At 47.2% G+C, this 8709-nt stretch overlaps 1 protein-coding gene across 2 annotated transcripts in view; it reads right to left on the reverse strand.

Annotated features, from left to right (window-relative positions):
• Positions 1 to 4305: 4305 nt before the first annotated feature.
• rad18 (RAD18 E3 ubiquitin protein ligase) overlaps positions 4306 to 8709 on the reverse strand; it is a 36492-nt gene continuing 32088 nt past the window's right edge. The window contains exons 12-13 of one of the 2 annotated variants that reach the window (XM_084705792.1): positions 8704 to 8709; positions 4306 to 4876 (exon numbers count right to left, since the gene is read on the reverse strand). The exon at positions 8704 to 8709 is cut by the window's right edge and continues 39 nt beyond it. In XM_084705792.1, coding sequence (XP_084561918.1) covers positions 4783 to 4876; positions 8704 to 8709 — 100 coding nt within the window. In that variant the 3' untranslated portion in view covers positions 4306 to 4782. The remainder of the gene's footprint in view (positions 4877 to 8703) is intronic. The other variant, XM_084705793.1, reaches the window with a different exon arrangement.

Here is an 8709-nt window from a genome sequence, read left to right on the forward strand (position 1 = left end):
TTTTGTCATTTTGTGTTTTCTATGGTAATCACCATGGCCTTTGTGAAGGTTTTGTCTTACATTTGCTGTTTTTGTTTGGGGTTTTTAAGGCTCTGGCCACAGTAGTGAAGTGTAAATATGAAGAACAGTCTGCTTACTGACAGTCCAATTAGTTTCGCTTTTAGGATGGCAATAATAACCACATATCATTAAAAAACCCTCCAGAACTATTGGTGTATATGAGGAAAGGATAATGCATTCACACAATAGGGTAGCATGTTATTGTTTACAGTTAGAATTGACAGAATTGTGTGCCTGCACTTTGCTTTTTAAACAAGTCAAAAACGAAATTAAAGAAACCGCAAAAAAAAAAGGGCTTACAAAATGATTGCAAGAAATATTTTTCCACATCTCATGATCAGTTCAATCTATTTTTCAAGGAGAGAGACAGACACAGTGAAACTGTACTTGGAGTCAGCTGGCTTTCCACAGTAGGTTGGATACGTCCAACTAAACAAGGAAAAAAGGCTGTGAGAATTCAATCTGCGCTAGTGCTGCTTTGTGATGACTCTGGCTTCAGCCGGACGGAGGGTGTGCCAGTGTGAGTCGAGTTGCGGGTCTGTGAGAGGGTCACAGCAGTTCAGAGGCATCAGACACTGCCTGCCCCCCGTGCTGATGTTCCGGGACAAGCTGCTCATGAAGCAGAACTCCTGAGAGATCTGGGAATCGGAACACGGTGTGATTTCACACACACTCACTCCCTTAAACAGATGTGATTGGCTGTGTCGCCTGCAGGGCGAAGTCTTGAACGGCGGCAGCTATGTGACCAGCCGTCTGTAAAGACATTGACCTTTGCTGTACAACCTTCTTTCAGGGGGAACATGCGTCAGAAATACAATTGGACCACTGTCAATTGGACTACAATCATTAGCGCTTTGAATGCGCAAAATACACAAGCACACAAATAAGCCACTTGTTCAAAGCAGTGGCGATTTTAGACTATGTTTAGGGGTGCCTAAATTTCATCACAGCACCCCTAAAAGTAATTATAAAAAATATACAAAATTGTAATTATTATGAATTGTTATCATCTTAAATAAGTTTTAGTGCTCTAACGTAAGAATTTTGAAAAGTGTCTGTTAGTGACAGATGACAAACAATCACATGTTCAAAGGGCTTTAAACAGGTTTAATATCCAGTGTCGCCATGCACCTTTAATGTTGTTAGTCTGCCAGTAAAACCAAAGGAGAAGAAGTAGGTAGTGAATTTCATGGCGCAGATTTCAGTTTTTTCATTCATTCAATATTTTACATAATAACAAATAAATGTATTATTTGTTATCCAGTTAAATTAATGATTTATTATCAAGGGGGTTTAACTCTTTTGCAAGGCACTGTATTCATGTCACATTCTCATTGGGGGCTGAGCACCCCCCCTAAAGGTCTGATCCTAGAATCACCCCTGGTTCAAAGTAAAGATAGATAAATAAAAGTATTCCAATAAGATTACAGTGTGAGTGCCATGAAATCCATTTTAAGCCTTAACTAAAAATCCGTACACTCATTTTCCAATTTTAATTCATTCCATCACAATAATTCCATATAGCTATCATAGACGATATCCTGCACGTATGAATGAAAATATATTCATAACCTGTGTGGTCAGGATTTTCACACAATTCTTGACTGCGGCAAATAATGGGACAATCGTTGCACACACACACAGACACACACACACACGTGCACACACACCTCAAGAGATCTATCTGTGAAGGATGTAGGTTGCATAGTAATGTGGTGTCAATTGGCATTCAACGCCACTTGACAGTGTGCAGCACGTTATTCTCCCATCGGAGGAAGTCAGTGTTTTAGACAAGCTGTCAAATTTTTGCTGGGGCAAAAAATCTGTTATTACAGAATCTAGACAAAACATTTCACAGCATGTTTTATGTGTCTGCATGTAGGTGCATTTCCTCTCAAAGTAAAACCATCTGAAAGACAGGAAAAATACGCATCTTGGTTTCCAATAAGATACCCGGCAAAGCCTTGTCAGACTGTTTTAGAGAGTGTTCATCAGGCCTTGTCTTTGCCTAGTCCACAGCGAGCAGTAAGGAACAGGTTACCTTCTTCATGCTTGTTCATTAACTGCTGCGTGACAGTTACATGATCGGAAGACGTGCGTGTGTGTTGAGAGAGCCTAAAGACAGAGGAAAAAGTCGAGAGAAATACTAAGAAAGAGACAGAGAGAAGAGGACGGTATCTTCAAGAGAACATTCCAGCCAGTTCGTCTGTGATCAAGGAGACCAGGAGCGGGTCGGTCCAGGCAGGGATAAGAAGCAGTGCCGTCGCCCCAGGGCTCCAGAGGATCAAGGAGCGTGACATTCCCGTTGGACACCTCTCCCCCAGGGCTTCGTGTCCCCGGGCTGGGGGCTTAACTGGGACAACAGGCTGTCACGGAGACATGCTGCTCCTTCAAAAGGGGGGCACATGAAAGGTTCACGATGACCCGAGGAAGGTGAGACAAACCAACACTTTCATATTACCGTGGAAGAACACACACACGCGCCTCGCGCGCACACACACACACACAGACAGACAGACAGACAGACAGACACAGAGACAGACAGACACGTCGTACCGGCCAGCTTAGTGCGAAACCTTATTTTCCTTTTTATCTTTCCATCCTCAACCGACAAAAATATGGTGAATGCGTTCGCTGTTGAAAGGGAGGTGGTGAGTGGAAAGGTGTGTGTGTGTGTGTGTGTATGTGTGTCTGGTGTATCTGGAGCGGACGATAACATTGACTGCTCTGCTGCCTCCCAGTAGCAGATGGAGATGAGGAGGTGGTCCGCTGGTGTCGAGCGGATGAGCGCGTGGCGGAGGTCCCCACACTGCTGCCAGCCCTGACGCCTGTCTGACCAGGAGCGAGCTGGAGAGATCGACGCAGGCCGTGAGGAGGAACAGAGGAGAGAGAGGGAGGGAGGGTGAGAGAGAGGGAGGGAGGGTGAGAGAGAGAGAGAGGGAGGGAGGGGAAGAGAGGGAGAGGGAGGGAGGGGAAGAGAGGGGAACAGAAGATAGAGGGAGAGAGGGGAAGAGAGGGTAGAGAGAGGTTGAGGAAGACCTGGGATGAGCACAGTGAGTTGGATTTGGCCAGATGCCACTGAGTACTGTCAAGCCTCAACCTTTATTCTGTGTCTGTGAGGGGTGTTGAGCGGTCCCAGGATCTCTACTGTGTGTCTCAGGTCTGACAGAAGCATCGCGCCTCTGGACAGGGTCCAGCTATACACTCTGGTTTCAATTAGGTTCAGGTCTCCCACGCGCTGCTGCTCGCTCGCTCCCCACACACGTACACACACACACTTCCTACATAACTTCAGTTCACACACATGCCTGCCCTCTCCTTCTCACTTTTGCTTTGTTTTGTTTTTCCTCAGTTAAAGTAGATTGAATTAAACTGCCCCCCCCACCCACCCACTCTCTCATCGTTCTACTCTTTCAAACAAAAGCCGAATCAACTTTGGATTTGTTTATACATAAGAGCTCAACGTGAATTGCGAGTGACAGGAACGTCTTAAGAATCTTGGCTCGGCTAACTCGGGGTCGACCCAACAATGGACCAGACGCGAAGTAATCACGGGGGGCAGGAACGGGAACGCTCGCTCAGACTGTGGACAGAACAACACGGAGGGAACCGCATCGTATGTTTAACGGTCAGGGCAGAAGCCCGAGGGACGGTCTTTGGCCAACCCCTCTTGTCCCCGGCTCCAGGTAGTCTGAGGGAGACGTTGGGACGGCTGCTAGTTTTACAGGCTTGTCGCACAACATGTTTCCTAACCTGCTTAGACAGCTCGTGAGTGTTAACCTTCTTTTGCACGCACGCACACGTCTGACTGATCGTCAGTGATTTATGCAAATCATGGTAGCCCACTTCAGGGCACTAGCGGTACAGTATCACCAAATCATGGTAGCCCACTTCAGGGCACTAGCGGTACAGTATCACCAAATCATGGTAGCCCACTTCAGGGCACTAGCGGTACAGTATCACCAAGTCAGCGCAGAGGCCTGAGAACATCTTGGATGATTTAATGTGCTTCGTTCGCATTCACGCTCCGCGTACTGTGTTCTTTTCAAAAAGTCTTTGGGTGTTTTTTCGCTTTGTGTTCAGATACAACTTTTTTTTATACGATTGTTCTACGAAGAAATTCATCATGTCCAGGACAATATGAACGACCTTTAAAATGTTCATGTTCATGTCCAGGACAATATGAACGACCTTTAAAATGTTGACGATGAAAGTAAAGTGGACAGAAACAGGTCCACGCATGAATCTCATTAAGAACCTCTGTAATGATCTGAACGGAAGTTTCAAACGTTAATTTAAACTTTTAGAGAATAAAAATGGCATGAATCACAAGACTCAGTTGCATTAGAGGCATCCTGCAGCCCACACACTGTCCATAGATGGTATCTGCTCACTGAATGGTTTTCATTAAATCACAGTATGCGCGCCGACCGGTGTAATCGGTTTCCGCTGTACTGTACATGATCCTGCAGTCTAATGTACAGAAGATGTAAAAGCAGCAGAAGATTTTTTTAATGTCTTTAACTGATTACTGGCTGGTTAAGATAAAACATCATGCAAACTAACTTGACTTCAAAATCTTTACTGAGTCGTGAACAAACAACAAAACATATGGAAATATTAAAATGAAAAACACCAAAAATTTACAAAAGTATACAAAATAACTTCTATCTACAATATAAATCACTGCAGGCTCCTCCCCTCCCCTCCTCCACCTCTTCACTAGCTTCTTCGTGGTCGTTTTCCTGGGATCAGAGATTCCAGAATATCGTCTCCACTGGAGCAGCACAGCCTCTTTCCAACCTGCTCCGCTGTTCTGAAAAAGAAACAAGCAAGAGAAATGAGACATGAGCATTTGGCGGGGAGCCCGTTCCTGGGACCAGGGGACGATGGGGACCTTGTTGTTATGGCGGGAAAAGGAAAGGTGAGGTCGCTACATGCTCTGCCCGTCTCGTCAATGTCAAGGGATGCGCGGAGGAACCGAGATTCTCCGTGACAGAAAACAAAATGAACCGGGTCATTTATCACACGGTTTGAGAACCGTGCGGGACCAAAGCTGACCTTGTAGAGAGCTGTGTCTGAGGTGGAACCTGAAACACACAGACACCTTATCAGCATTCCTGCCTCTCCGCCCACTCAAGTCGCCCATTGACGTTCATGTCAGCTATGTGGAGAATCCTAACAGTAGTCACAGGGGTCTGGGAGAGCAAGAAAAATTCATTAACACCGAGGCTAAGCTGTTCTCAGGTCAATAATCTGCCCAAATCACTTTCTACCGGTGACCCCTCAGCTGTAATAACCTGGAGCTACTGGGCGAGTAGGCTCCCGGCTTGGGTAATAGGAGGAGGCGTGTGGAGGAATGTTTGCTGGCCTGTGGTTGGCACGACAACGCCCGGTGCCCGACCGGTCACCAGTGCAAAAAGGAAAACGTCCCCAGAAGTCGCTACCGGCTCTCTGAAAAGCCGACACATGAGGTGATGACGTCACGTATTGCGTCATCTTCAGATCTGCAGGTGTACAAAAGCACAACTGCAGATCTAATAGCCAACTTCTATAAACATTGGGAACACTAAAACACTAGGAAAGGCAAAGGTGAAATAATTGCAGCTAGATTTCACCAAAAGTTTCCTTCCATATATGTTATATCTTCCATTAAATGTCAACAGACACTTAAACCCCTCTACTAGACACACATGCCAAATGATGTAGGACAGCTGATATTCATAAATAGAACTGCTTAAACTAAAATGCCTTCAACGACCCTCATAAACCACAGCAGTGTCTGTTTGATGAATTTAGTTTGGAAAGTCCCGGAGAAAAATCTAAACTCTTCTCAGTACTCTTTAAGTGGTCATAGGGGGACTGGCATCTCTTGCAGTAACCCGGAGCTGTCCTGAGCGAGGCCAGAAACCTGACACACATGAGTAAGGAACAAGTAAACAAGTAAACGTCAGCAACACAGAAGTCGCTAACAGGCCCCGGGGGAGGGTCCCCGCCTCTCACAACCACTGGAAGGTAATAGCGGAAAACTTAAATGACCTGTGACACAGACTGGGCCTATGTTACGAAGGGGGAGTGTGGGGGTGGGCGGATTAAGGCCTGGATCCGAGAGTGACTCTCAAAGGGCCCCGTCAGAACCGAGGGAGACGGAGATGAACGAAGGGGAAGAGGGGATGGAGTTACCGTGCAGAGGCCCCGGGTCCGGAGTCTGGGTCTGTGTGGAAACGCTCCGACTGAAGATCCCCTGAAAGCCCAACTGGCTCCCCCACTCCTCCTCCCTACTCCTCCCCCCCACTCCTCCCCCCCCCCACTTCTCCCCAGGATCTAAACTGGGGCCCTTCAGGAGACCGTCTCCCTCCCTCCTCCTCCCAACTCTCCCCTTTCCTCTCCAACCTCTACTCCTCCCTCCCCTCTCTTCTCCCCCTCTCTCCTCTCCCCTCACAACCCCTCCATGTGGAACCACTTAGCCCTTCACATGAAGGAGCTTCGCTGAGTGTTTACCCTGCGGCCGCGTCCGCCGTCCCACCCCGCCGGCGACAAAGGGCCCGCGAGTCTCGTACTGGACGCAGATAGAAAAGTGAAATTCCACCCTCCGCTGAAATCTAGGTCACTAACTAGGTACGTGTGTGGAGAAGAGGAGGAGGAAGAGCAGAAGAAAAGGGGTGGTCTCGGACTGGTGCTAGACCATTGGCGTGAAAGGAGACGCCCCCACCGTACACACATGCAAAGACTTATACAGACACACCACGAAAACAGTTAAACACTAACACCAAACATGTGTATAGTTATTTTGTTATTTTTTTTTAAACAAGTTTGAAGGTTAGAGATGATGAAGAGAAAAAAATATGTTCTTTCGGAGGATAAAATCCCATGATCATTCGAGTTCGGGCATTCCAGCCGCATTTAGAAGAGAATAGAGGAATGACGAGGGGATTGTGCCATGGCAACCATTAAGATGCAAAAAGGTCATTTCAGTCAGAGATGGAGAGCAGGGGATGTCATTATCCACATACACAATAGCCTGCGATAAAACAGGAGGAGTGAAATCTGAATGGGATGCATTGGAGCCGGATGTTTGATGTGGCCGTCTGTAAAGGTTACTGTAGGTGGGCCTGGCTTTCACAACCCCTTCTCCTTTGTGTGGAAGAAAGAGGAGTATAGAGACAGGCAGATGTTTCAGAAGAGAGAGGAGCATAGAGACAGGCAGATGTTTCAGGGGAGAGAAGAGCATAGAGACAGGCAGATGTTTCAGGAGAGAGAGGAGTATAGAGACAGGTAGATGTTTCAGGAGAGAGAGGAGCATAGAGACAGGCAGATGTTTCAGGAGAGAGAGGAGCATAGAGACAGGCAGATGTTTCAGGAGAGAGAGGAGCATAGAGACAGGCAGATGTTTCAGGAGAGAGAGGAGTATAGAGACAGGCAGATGTTTCAGGGTCCCGGTCAGTTTCAGTTCTTCATACCAACAGCGACTGAAGCTCACCTGAAAAATCGGCTTTGTGTTCAGATGGGAGGTGAAAATGGGCATGTGATATAAGTAACACACACTATCACCCCACGCACAGACACACCTAAAGGCTTTACACACTTTCCCACACGACATTCTCCTCCAGAATGCGGACATTCAGGGCGGTTTGTCGACATGCTTGACTGGACGGCTGACAGGCAGCCCTGTAAAAAAGAGTGATCTTCCGATCCTTTGGAGGACAAGCAAGCTGTCCAAACATTGGAGGGAAAACTTCAACCACTGGCCAGGGCACTCGTGCGGCAGTAGAACTAGATCACTGTCGTCTGTGTGGACAGGGAGAAGTCTATCTGTACCCAGGGAGGAATTTACCCAAGTCCATTCATGGGAAACTGGAAGGGATGTTGAGTTTGTGTGTGGGGAAGTCGCTAGGTTGTGTGTGTGAACTGGAGAATTGGAATGGAATGTGTAACGGTGGAATGCCTTTTTCTGTTTGGTGCGTTTGTTCGGTTACGCGGCCAGAAGTTAGCATTCGACCATCAGTGGATCCACTGATGTGTGTGTGACGGATATTACTGCCCAACACGTTCATCTCCGTGTCCTGCCTATCTACAGAGACGGAGGACGTGATCAGAGGCGTGGCCTCGCTCGGAGGAGGCGTGGTCTCGCTCGGAGGAGGCGTGGTCTCGCTCGGAGGAGGCGTGGCCTCACTCCATCTGTGTCGCTGCAGAGGTTCAGGGTGTCAGACAGAACACCACCAAATGTCCAAGGAGGATGTCAGGCTGAGAGCTGACTGTGGGAAATATATTTTTCAGACGTTTTCAGCTTTATTTGATATAGTTGGAGAGAGACAGGCTTGCAGGGAGAGAGAGGCATGGGAGATGTGCAGGAAACAGCCCGGGGCGGTATCAAACCCAGAACGTGTAAGCTGACCTTATTGATTCCATACATATCTCCAATACCTCAGCTGGATTTAGGGATCATCCTTAATATCCAATATCTGCATTTTCACTGCACCGATAAACTTGAAATGACAAGGCTGTTTTGGAAACAATTTGAGGGGGACTCTGAACTGATAAGGAACATTAAGGCATCAGGTGAGAATCTACTGAGGCAATTCTGAATGGGAGTAAACATCCAGACACGTTCATATAACTTATCAGGAAGATGGAATTACTTACTTAAAG

The sequence above is a fragment of the Hypomesus nipponensis genome, chromosome 9, assembly GCF_054491055.1.
Source record: "Hypomesus nipponensis isolate SF chromosome 9, ASM5449105v1, whole genome shotgun sequence".
Taxonomy (NCBI): domain Eukaryota; kingdom Metazoa; phylum Chordata; class Actinopteri; order Osmeriformes; family Osmeridae; genus Hypomesus; species Hypomesus nipponensis.